Source organism: Talpa occidentalis, unplaced genomic scaffold (genome assembly GCF_014898055.3).
Source record: "Talpa occidentalis isolate TD23 unplaced genomic scaffold, MPIMG_talOcc4v2.1 talOcc4.2, whole genome shotgun sequence".
In the NCBI taxonomy this organism is placed as follows: Eukaryota; Metazoa; Chordata; class Mammalia; order Eulipotyphla; family Talpidae; genus Talpa; species Talpa occidentalis.
The window spans coordinates 38,207,270-38,220,088 of record NW_023602073.1 but is presented as its reverse complement, the minus strand read 5'-3'; the positions used below and the strand labels follow the sequence as shown (position 1 = coordinate 38,220,088).

General features: G+C 39.9%; 1 protein-coding gene across 1 annotated transcript in view; it reads right to left on the bottom strand.

The window, feature by feature from the left end:
• LOC119252045 (HLA class I histocompatibility antigen, alpha chain G-like) overlaps positions 1-6,847 on the bottom strand; it is a gene marked incomplete at its 3' end in the record, with an annotated part of 32,280 nt that extends 25,433 nt beyond the window's left edge. The window contains exons 1-2 of the mRNA XM_054698542.1: positions 6,810-6,847; positions 6,155-6,266 (exon numbers count right to left, since the gene is read on the bottom strand). Of these exons, the coding sequence (XP_054554517.1) occupies positions 6,155-6,195 (41 nt within the window). The remainder of the gene's footprint in view (positions 1-6,154; positions 6,267-6,809) is intronic.
• Positions 6,848-12,819: the final 5,972 nt, after the last annotated feature.

Below are 12,819 nucleotides of genomic sequence, written 5' to 3'. Positions count from 1 at the left end.
CACTCCTAGGTATTTACCCAAAGGACACAGAAACATCAATTCCAAAGAACACCTGCACCCTATTTACAATAGCTATTTACAATAGCTAAGCAGCACTATTTACAATAGCTAAGCTTTGGAAACAGCCTAAATGCCCAAAAATAGATGACTGGATCAAGAGGATGTGGTACATATATACCATGGAATATTACTCAGCATTCAAAAAAGATAAACACATGCAATTTGCAGCAACATGGATGGCGCTGGAAGGGATCATGCTCAGCGAAATAAGCCAGAAAGAAAAAGAAAAATACCGGTGGTCTCACTCATAGCAGGAATCTAGAAAACTTAAATAAGGGACCAGGAAATTGAATAACTATAAGAAAGTGAAAATCAAAATCAACAAACAACTATGAACCAGAGACACTTTTTGGGGGGTGAGGAGTGGGAGGGGAGGGATTGGGGTCAAAATGGGGGGTTGCAATTGTATGGGGAATATAAAAATAAAATTTATTTAAAAAAAAAAAAAGATGTAACCTATGACGATACCCACAGCCACTGCACCATGAGTATGATCCATAGCCAGGGAGCAACCTACATGGCACAGCAGACCTCTCCTGACTCGCCTGCTGTTCCCCTCAGCAATGTATTTCAGTCAGTCTGCCTGTTCTGTGCCAGGCTCTGTCTCTGGTGAATCCTCACACCCCCACAACTCTGGCCTGTACCCCAGTTCTTGTATGCATAAATAAATAAATCTTTTAAAAAAAAAAGAAGTGATTAAATACTCCCAGGTGTTCATATCCCAGTTTCTGCTAAAGGGAAGTGGAGGATAGGCCTCTCTAAGTGTTTTAGAAGAGGCTTGATGGAGATGTGTCAATTTGGCATGTGGATTATTTCAAACTAAGGTTAATAAAGACCCTGCAGGTTCTCATAGGAGAAAACTTTACCACTCCCTTAACTATCTTGAAAAATGAAAATTGGGCCTCCCCGGTGGCACAGGGGTTGAGCGCTGGGTTGCGAAGCAGCCGACAGCCTCTGCAGGGCTGGGTTCGATCCCCGGCTGCTCCCACACCACCTGCGGAGGGTCCCACATGGCGCGCAGACCTCTCCTGCCGCCCGCTGCTCCCCTCAGCAGTGTACTTCGGTCCTTCTGCCTGCTCTGCTCCCTGCTCTGGCTCTGGTGAATTCTCTCACCCTCCGGCCTTCTGACTGTACCTAGTGCATGTATAAACAAAACAAACAAACAAATAAATAAATAAATAAAACATGCCTCTATAAAAAAATATATAAAAAAAAAGAAAAATGAAAATTGAGACTATTATTCAGAATTAGGCTTTTTACCAGAAAGAACCCTTCGATGGTAGAAACCTATCTAAGAGGCAGGGCAAACACCTAATTAAAAAATCTGGTCTTTGTCATGTGAGTCACCCAGTCCTCATAATGTGAGTTCCCTTCCTCTCTCCTTGAAGGCCCTGGCCTCTATCTTATTCCTTAGCTAAGGACGTAGACCTTCATTTGCCCCAACTGACCCTGGAATTCACATCCACTTAAATTCTCCATATGTGGGCCTCCCCAGTGGCACAGCGGCTGAGTGCTGGGTTGTGAAGCTGCCCTCAGCCTCTGCAGCACCAGTTTGATTCCTGGCTGCATGGCGAGGGTCCCACATGGCGCGCAGACCTCTCCTGCCGCCCGCTGCTCCCCTCAGCAGTGTATTTCGTCAGACTGCCTGCTCTGCTCTCTCCTCTGGCTCTGGTGAATTCTCTCACCCTCCCGCGCTTCTGACTGTACCCAGTACTTGTATAAATAAATAATAAATCTTTATTAAAAAAAATTCTCCATATGTATGTAACTCAATATTGTTTTTTTTCCTACTGATGTATCTGACATTACTTTGTTGTTCAGTCAGTCTAAAAGAACCCAAAGGGGTAGGGAGAAACTTCCTCTCTTCCCCTACACAAAGTTGTGATTCCTCTACCACGTAACCTGAAACCTATAGTGAACTGAATAACTAAAGCCACAAAACCTTACAGGTCTAGCTCCACTACTGACTAGATTGTCTCAAATCTTCTCACTAATGGTGTGCCAGATAACAAAAGTCTGCCCTTTCTCTAGAGATGATTGCTGTTTTCTTCAGACTCTACTATTCCTTTACAATTGATGATGTCTGAATTTAATCTTAATCAAAATCAAATTATAAAACACATAGAAAAAGAAAACTAATATTTCCTCAAAGAGAAAACAGTAAATGAAACCTTCCCTAAAGAATGAAATTGTTGTTGGAATTATAAGGCAGACACTTTAAAATAATGTTTATAAATATTTAAGATGAAAGAAATAGAATAAGTGAACATGTTTGGACAATTTCAGAGTCAAATGCAAGTGCTAGAAATCAAAGATATATTACAGATAAATAATACTGTCAATGAGTTTATTATGTTGTATACAGCAGAGGAATCAGTGTCATTGAAAACAGACAATGTGATTTTAAAACATATTTGCGTTCAAGACAAACATGCTAATAAATACATAACTTGATTTCCAGGAGAAATACTGTAATGGCCTAGAACATATGAAAGCCATTGACCCAAGATTCAATAGACTCAGAAACCTAAAGAAGAATAAATACAAAGAAATGCCAAAATTATACATCACTGTCTAACTGCTTAAAATCAAACACGAAGAGAAGAATCTTAAAAGCCACAAGAGAAAAGAAAACACATTCCAGAAAGGAGAAAAACAATAGAAGTTATATCTCCTCATTGGAATCAATAGAGACCAGAAGACACGGCCATGACAACCTTAAAGTGTTAAACAGAAAAACATATTAGTCTAGAATTCTAGAACTAGTTAAATTATCTTTCAAAAATAAAGATATTTCCCCAAAGAAAAGGTGAAAGAAATTGTCTTAAATAGACTTCGATAAGGAATACTAAAATGTATTAGTTCAAAGAATACAAAAGGAACACTAAAATGTTTAGTTCAAAAAGAAAAATAACAAGTAGAGACCCCGTTATTTGGGAAGGTGTGAAGAACACTGGAAAAAGAAAAGACATATCAGTAGATATAAGTGACAAACACATACACACACAAATACATACATTTTAAAGACTATTACTCTTATAAGGTAAAAATAGTAACAAGGTAATGTTAGGTTGTACCATATTTAGAAATAAAAAAATGTGTGGCAAGACAGAGCACAGGGGAAGAGAGAGTGATTAATTAAAATATGCTATTTTAATATCCTTACATTGTAAAGTAACAGAATTTTGTTATTATATACATATGACAAGTTAGAGATGTATAATGTAATTTTTAAATCAACCACTAAGAACATAACATAAAATGATATAACTAAAGATAATACCAAACATAGAAAATAAAAAATGAAGACCTAAAAATACTTAATTAACAATAAAAAGAGAGGAACAAAGAAAGAGCAAATGCAACAATAAAAATCAAATATCAGCATTGTAGTTTAAAACCCACATATACTAATAATAACTAAAAAAAGAAATTAAAAGATTCAGACTCAGACTGGCTAAAGAATGCAACATCAAAGTAGATGTTTTTGACAAGTAACACTCTTTAAACATCGCGACAACAGAAAAGGGGGCCTCCCTGGTGGCGCAGGGGTTAAAGACACGCACTATCAAGCTCTCCCCAACCACTGCAGCATGAGTTCTACCCTCAGCCAGCCAGGGCGCAACCCACATGGCACAGCAGACCTCTCCTGTCTCGCTCACTTCTCCCCTCATCAGTATATTTCAGTAGATCTTCCTGTTCTGCTCCCCACTCTCTCTGGTGAATCCTCTCACCCCCCCAATCCCTGCACCTCTGGTCTACACCCCAGTTCTTGTGTGCATAAATAAATAAATCTTAAAAAAAAAGACAACAGAGCCTCCCCGGTGGCACAGTGGTTGAGCGCTGTGTTGCGAAGCTGCCCTCAGCCTCTGCAACGCCAGTTCGATACCCAGCTGCTCCCAGGCCACTGGAGGAGGGTCCCACATGGCGGCAGACCTCTCCAGCTGCCCGCTGCTCCCCTCAGCAGTGTACTTCGGTCCTTCTGCCTGCTCTGCTCCTCGCTCTGGCTCTGGTGAATTCTCTCACCCTCCCGCGCTTCTGACTGTACCCAGTGCTTGTATAAATAAATAAATAAATCTTTAAAAAAAAAAAAAAAGACAACAGAAAAACTGAAAATGAAAGAATGGAAAATATATAGAATTGAAATACTAATCATAAAACATCTTCCATTACCATATTTTATAATAGAAGTAGACTTCAAAGAGTATTCCCAAGATAGGCATTTCATAATGATAAAAGGGTTAAGTCATCAAGAAAACTTAAAAATTTTAAAGCTGTCATATTATTAGTTCTGTCATGAACTAATAAAAAGTATAGACAGATCCAAATTATTGTTGCAGATTTTAGCACCTGTACCTCAGCAATTGACAAGACAAAAATTTAACAACGACATCAGAGATATAAATCAACTTAGTTGAAAGCTATAGAACACTACACCCAAGAACAGAAAAGAATTGTAATCTTCTCATGTGCACTTGAAAAATTCACCAAGGTAGACTATACTCTGAGACATAAAACAAGTCTCAATAAATGTCAAAAGTCAAAATCATACAAACAAAGCATACAAACAAAATCTAATACTGTAACAGTATTAGATTAGAAATCATTAACAAAATATTACAATAGAATTTTCTGTAATGATGAAAAGGTTCTATATCTGTACCACCCAAATATGGTACCCATTATCCATATATGACTTTTAAGCAATTAAAATTTGGCTAGAATGGTTTAGCCACTGAATTTTAATTTTTTTTCTAAAAGACACTTCAGTCTTTTTTTTTATAATTGCTCTTTTTTTGTTTTAAAGATTTATTTATTTATTTATACATGCACTGGGTACAGTCAGAAGCGTGGGAGGGTGAGAGAATTCACCAGAGCCAGGGGGGGAGCAGAGCAGGCAGAAGGATCGAAGTACACTGCTGAGGGGAGCAGCGGGCGGCAGCAGAGGCCTGCACACCATGTGAGACCCTCCTCCGGTGGCCGGGGAGCAGCCGGGGATCGAACCAGCGCCTCAGAGGCTGAGGGCAGCTTCGCAACTCAGCGCTCAACCACTGCGCCACCCGGGAGGTCCTGAATTTTAATTTGAATTCATTTAAATAAATTAAATATCCACAATTGACCAATGAATATCATATTGGACAGTTCAAATCCATTAAATCTCCACATATTCAGAAATTTAAGACACATTTTTAATACACTTAATACACAAAACCACATTTTCTTGGGTCAAACAAATCACAAGCAAAACTAGAAAATATTTTGAACAAACTCATAATAAAACACACAATGCCAAATTTCATGGAATATATATAAAGCAGTTCTCAGAGGGTACTTCATAATTTGAAGACTTGCAGATATTACCTAACTTCTCTGAAGCTCCATTCTGATTTCTTTTTTTTTTTTTTTTTTTTTAATAGAGGCATGTTATTTATTTATTTGTTTGTTTGTTTGTTTGTTTTGTTTATACATGCACTGGGTACAGTCAGAAGCGCGGGAGGGTGAGAGAATTCACCAGAGCCAGAGCGGGGAGCAGAGCAGGCAGAAGGACTGAAGTACACTGCTGAGGGGAGCAGCGGGCGGCAGGAGAGGTCTGCGCGCCATGTGGGACCCTCCTCCAGTGGCCGGGGAGCAGCCGGGGATCGAACTGGCGCTGCAGAGGCCAGTTAGCTTCGCAACCCAGCGCTCAACCGCTGCGCCACCGGGGAGGCCCCATTCTGATTTCTTAATGGGGAAAATAATGCTACCTACCTAGATATTTTTGTAGGAATTAGATGAGAAAATCTTGCATTGGTTTGTGATTATAAAGTGCAATTACTTTAAGACATACTTAATAAAGAGAAGATATCCAAAAAAGCATATTTAGGAACAAAATATCACCCATGTTTGAATTATCTCGCCATTACCTAGCTGGGTGACTGTGGATACTTTGCATAAAGTCACTTGACCTCCGTTTAAAAAAAAAGATAAAAACAAAAGCAATGCAATTTTAAAGTTATTTTCAAACTCTAATTTTTAAGAACTGCGAAAGTGTGACATTTCCTTTGTAATGTCTACATGACTACAAAGTGCACTGCATTATTATCACCAGGATTACCTTCTTTCCTGTGGGATCAGGAAGGAGAATGGTGGAACCATCTCCTGACAAACACTGCACTCACTTCTTCACACGCATCATTCCATTTCCTCCTCACACTCCTCCTGGGGGGCTGGTATTTTAAGAAAAGTGTTACTGAAGAATCTGAGGTTCAGAGAAATAAAATGATTTGCCTAAGTCTGCACAGTTACACAAGAAGGGGCAGTTCTCAAATTTACCCCCCCCCCAATCTCTCTAACTTCATATTCACCCTCGAAAGTGACCTCGAGGACCCGCCAAGCTCACCAGGGAGCAGGACCCAGGGAGTCTCTGCACCAGAAGTGGACACGCCCGTCCAGTCACCCGCATCCCCGCGGGGAGTGTCCGGGCCTCGCGCGTCCCCGTCTGTCTCGGGCCCAGGCCCGGGGACTCGCGCTGGGCGGGGCGGGGACGCGAGAACCACGAGGAGCCGCGACCCGCCGCCGGGTGACCGCGAAGACGGTCACGAGCACCAGCGCGGGCGCGTCACACAGAGACGGGAACAGGGGTTTTCTCTGAGAGAACGTGTGACGTCCCCCAAGGACACCTTCTGTTGGGCAAATGTTTTCTTTCTAAAGATTTATTTATTTACACACGCAAGAACTGGGCAACCCGCCACCCCGGGGAGGTTCATTACCGGCTCCAGCAGCCCCGTTGGTGTCGTCACGCTCTCCGCGCTCAGCCATCGCGCTCCGTCAGCTGGGCCACTCCAGCCCCTCCTCCGGCCTCGGCACCGCACCACACTGCGCTGCGCTGCGCCACGCCACGCACGCCACGCACGCCACGCCACGCCTCGCACGCCACGCCACGCACACTACGCCACACCTCGTACGCCACACATGGCACGCACGCATGCCACGCCACGCATGCCACGCACGACGCCACGCACGCCACGCCACGCCGTTTGGCCGAGTGCACATGTGCAATGGGAGGGCGGCAAAGCCTGAAGCTTCCCCCCTACTTACCCCCACACCCCTTCATTTGCATGTTGTCATTCCACACCAACCACCAAAGCACCCACAACCGTCCATCAGTCCATTGTGGTTCCCCCCTTTTTCTCCCGCAACGCCCCCTCTGGTAACCTCAATTCTATGGTAGGATTTCTAGGGTTTGATTTAATTGTGTCCGTTCCTTTGTTTTGATGTTCCGTATATGAGTATAATCATCCAGTATTTGTCTTTCTCCAACTTACCTCACTTAGTGTAATCCCCTCCAGTTCCATCAGTTCCCTCCATGTTGTTGCAAATGGCATGACTGCATTTTTTTGTGGTAGGTGAACAGTGTTTCATTGTGTAAATTTACCATAAATTCTTTATTCACCCATCAGTCCTTGGGAACTTAGACTACTTCCACAGCTCAGCTGTTATAAAGAGTGCCGCAATTAGGATAGGAATTCATCTATCTCTTTAAGTTAGTGTTTTTGTATTTTGGGAAATAGATATTTAGGAATGGAATTGCCAGACCATATGGAAGATATATTTTACTTTTTTGAGAAACCTCCATACTGTTCCCATAAAGGCTGAACCAGTGTACAGTCCCATGAACAGTATGTGATGGTTTCTTTTTCTCCTCACCAATATTGTTGTTTCTGATATTTTTGTTATGGGCCATTCTCACAGGTGTGAGGTGGGTGATATCTTGCTAAAGCAATCCAAACCAAAAAGAATGGAAGAATTACAGTACTAGACTTCAGACTATACCACAAAGCTATAGTAATAAAAACAGTATGGTAATTGAATAAAACAGACAAGTAGACCACTGGAATACAATTAAACACCCAGAAATAAACCCATGCTTATACAGACAAGTAATATTTGACAAAAGAGCCAAGAGTATACATTGGGAAAAGGAAAGTCCCTTCAATAAATGACACTGGGAAAAGTGGACAACCAAATGCAGAGAAACTAAACTAGACCACTGTTTCACACCATACACCAAAATAAACTCAAAATATATTAAAGACATGAATGTAAGACCTTAAGTCATAAAATATATAGAAGAAAAACATAGACAAAACACTCCACAACATTGGCTTCAAAGATGTTTTGGGGGACTTGACTTCAAAGGCAAGGTAAACAAAAACAAAATAAACAAATGGCTTTATATCAAACTAAAAGCTTCTCCACAGTGAAATAAATATCATTAAAATAAACTATCATTAAAATAAAAGATATCTACTGAGAGGGAGAAAGTATTTGTACATCATACATTCTACAAAAGATTGATTACCAAAATCTACACAAACTCTACAGAGAACTCATACAACTTAACAAAAAAAAAGCAAATAATCTAATCAAAAAATGGGCAGAAGAACAAAATAGACACTTCTCCAATTAAGACATACAGATGGCGAACAGACACAGGGGGAAAATGTGGAGGAGTGAGGGTGCCTGGTGGTGGGTGTGGTGTGGTAAAATATACCTAAAGAGGTGTAAACCTATACCTCTGAATCATAGACAGTGTTGTGAGCCAATGTTATTTCAGTGGAAAACTAAACATTGGTTTTTGTTCCCATTCAGTGAAAATACAAAAATGAGATAGCAGAAGAAGACATCAAAGGAAAAGAATATTCATTGTCACTTATCATCAGAAAAATGCAAATCAAAACTGTAATAAAAAGTTCTTGGAATTATCATTGGATTACAATACCATATAGATTTTTGGAACAATTTTCCACACCTTGATATGAAGATGCCTCATCATACCCACTAACAAAGTTCTAGAGCACATCTAAATAATTTGAGTCTATAAATATTTCCAAAATATTTTTAAAAGACTATTTTCTCAGTATCTTCTATTGTATACTTTAAAAAGGAATTTTTTTAAAGATTTATTTATACAATTACAACCCCCTTATTTTGCCCCCAATCCCTCCCCTCCCCGCGCCCCATCCCCCACCAAGTGTCTCTGGTTCATAGTTGTTTGTTGATTTTGATTTTTTTTTCTTATAGTTATTCATTTTCCTGGTCCCTTATTTAAGTTTTCTAGATTCCTGCTATGAGTGAGACCATCCGGTATTTTTCTTTTTTTTTTCTGGCTTATTTCGCTGAGCATGATCCCTTCCAGTGCCATCCATGTTGCTGCAAATTGCATGTGTTTATCTTTTTTGAATGCTGAGTAATATTCCATGGTATATATGTACCACATCTTCTTGATCCAGTCATTTATTTTTGGGCATTTGCGTTGTTTCCAAAGCTTAGCTATTGTAAACAGTGCTGCTATGAATATAGGGGTGCAGGTGCTCTTTAGAATTGATGTTTCTGTGTCCTTTGGGTAAATACCTAGGAGTGGAATTGCTGGATCATATGGAAGCTCTATGTTTAGTAGGTCAAGAAATCTCTACACAGCTCTCCATAGTGGTTGGACCAGTTTGCACTCCCACCAACAGTGCAAGCACTGGGTATAGTCAGAAGCACGGGAGTGTGAGAGAATTCACCAGAGCTAGAGTGGGGAGCAGAGCAGGCAGAAGGACTGAAGTACACTGCTGAGGGGAGCAGCGGGCGGCAGAAGAGGTCTGCTCGCCATGTGAGACCCTCCTCCTGTGGCCAGGGAGTAGGCGGGGATCGAACCGGCGCTGCAGAGGCTGCAGGCAGCTTCGCAACCCAGCGCTCAACCGCTGCACCACCGGGGAGGCCCTAAAAAAGGAATTTTTTATGAAATAAATTTAAGTCTCAACAGTGTGACCTTCCCTAGGTCACACTGTTGTCTTCATTTGATTACTTTCTAAAATAGTGACCACTTTGGCAACAGCAATATTCATCTGCTTGGAACAAATATTATCCACATGTGTGAGCATGTATCTCAAACACATATTGCAGCATATCTCTGATGACTCACTTCATTTGTGTTTCACAAACATCTTAAAATGCTTCTGAGGTCATTAGCTTCTGGGTGAAGTCAAACTACATGGATAGTTCATTTACTACATGCAGCTGTAAGGCACCAAACTGAATTTCAGCTATGAGATCTTTCAGTACAAGAAGTATGATGTATTTTATGAGATTCTATTTCTACTTTAACTCATATGAAGAAAAGTTGATTATTTTAATTATTACCAGTCTGTAGGAGTCGGAAACAGACTGAATATTATGCTCTCACTAAAGCATAATGAAGGGATTTTTTTTCCCTTTAGCTGATATTATAAATACTAGCATTTGTCCTAAGTATTAATTTTGAAAAGAAATATTACAAATTGCAATAACATTTCCCTTTTGTATAGAAGTGAATAAATGATTTAACTTAATTTCACTTTGACTTTGATTTCAAATCCTTCTTACATGCTTTCATTAAATAACTTAAATTTATCCAAATGAGAACTAGTTCTTCTGACTCCATCTTTTTGTCCCTCATAAGCTTGTGTTTTTTTGTTAGGCCTACTCAGCCACCTGGTCCTGAATATTTAATTTGAAAAGAATCTCCAGCATCTGTCATTAACTGACAGTCTCTCTGCATCTGGTTTAGCTATGATCTTTGTATATTTATGGATAGTCTTTTAAGCAGACATTTTCAAAAGAAAAAAATGTAGGATAAACTAGGAAAAGAGAATGAGGGAAATTAAGCAAAAATCATGTACTGTAGCAGAATTTTTATAGTGTCTGGTAAAAAAAATTGGGTCTAAAATTAAATTGATAATGCAGAGTTTCTTTAAGTAAAATATATTTTTAATGTTTCTATAACTTTTTTTTTTAAAGATTTATTTATTGATTTATACAAGAACTGGGGTACAGGCCAGATGCGTGGGAGGGTGAGAGGCTTCACCAGAGACAGAGCCCGGAGCAGAACAGGCAGACAGACGAAGCACACTGCTGAGGGGAGCAGCAGGCGAGACAGGAGAGGTCTGCCGTGCCATGTGGGACCCTCGCCGGCCGGTCAGGATCAAACTGACGCTGCAGAAGCTGTGAACAGCTTCACAGTGCTGCGCTCAACTGCCTGTGCCACCAGGGGAGGCCCTGTTTCTATAACTTTTTGAGGGAACATTGATTTGCAACACTTTATACAATTAAGGGATATAGGTTCATGCCTCATAAGTTATATGTTTCCACACCAGGCCTACCACACATGTATACCTAGAATCCTCCACCATAGACAATGGGGCCTCCTTCCCACTCATCCCCACTCTAGCCTCTATTCTGCAGTCATATTTCTAGAGTTTGTTTTGGTTTAATTTTGTCTGTTCCTTTCATTTATTTCTCTGTATTTCATATATGAATCAAATCATCCAGTATTTGTCTTTCTTCTTCTTAGTTCCTTAGCATAATCCCCTCCAGTTCTATGCATGCTGTTCTGACAAATTTTCATCTGTTTTTAAACTGAGTAATATTCATTGTACAAATAGGCCACAACTTCTTTACCCACTCATCTATCCTTGAGCACTGAGGTTATTTCTTTTTTTTTTAATTTCTTTTATTTTTATATTCCCCATACAATTGCAACCCCCTGATTTTGACCCCAATCCCTCCTTTCCCCGCCCTCCCCTCCATAGTGTTTCTCTGGTTCATTGTTGCTTGTTGATTTTGATTTTTTTCTTTCTTATAGTTATTCTTTTTCCTGGTCCCTTATTTAGGTTTTCTAGATTCCTGCTATGAGTGAGACCATCCAGTATTGTTCTTTTTCTTTCTGGCTTATTTCGCTGAGCATGATCCCTTCCAGCTCCATCCATGTTGCTGCAAATTGTATGTGTTTCTCTTTTTTGAATGCTGAGTAATATTCCATGGTGTATATGTACCATATCTTCTGTATATGTACCAGTCATTTATTTTTGGGCATTTGGGTTGTTTCCAAAGCTTAGCTATTGAAAATAGTGCTGCTATAAACATAGGGGTGCAGGTACTCTTTGGAATAAATGTTTCTGTGTCCTTTGGGTAAATACATAGGAGTGCAATTGCTGGATCATATGGAAATTCTATCTTTAGTAGGTTGAGGAATCTCCACACAGCTTTCCATAGTGGTTGGACCAGTTCATTGAGGTTATTTCTATAACCAATGCAAATCGTGTATAGCGAACATAGGAGTATAAATATTCCTTTGAATAAATCTTTTTGTAATTCTTCTAGTGCATGCCTAAGTAACTTCAGATAGATACCTAGGAATGTGGCATCAACCATCAGATCTGTTTTTAATATTTTGAGCAAGCTCTGTACTCTTTTCTATAAGGGCTAGCCCTGTCTGAATCCAACCAACACCCTCCCCAACACTTGTTCTAGTCTTTTCAATATGGGTCATTCTCACAGTGTAAAGTGGTATCCCAATGTGGTTTTGATTTACAGATGATGAAAAGTGATGATGAACATTTTTTCATGTTCCTGCTGGTCATCTATATGTTTTGTTTGGAGAAGTGTCGATTTTATTGGATAATTTTTGTTGTTGAAGTTTGTAGATCTTTGATATTAGTCCCCTGTCAGATATATGATATACAAATATTTTCTTCCACTCAGTGGGACATCTTTTTGTTATAATGGTAGTTTATTTCACTGTGCAAAAACTTTTCAGTTGGGTGTCATCCCATTTGTTTATTTTTGCTTCTGTTTACCTTGCCATTGGAGTCAATTCCCCAAATACATCCCTGAAGTCAATGTGGTAGAGTGTTTTGCTTATGTTTTCTTCTGTGTATTTTTTATGGCTTCAGATCTTACATCCACATCTCTATT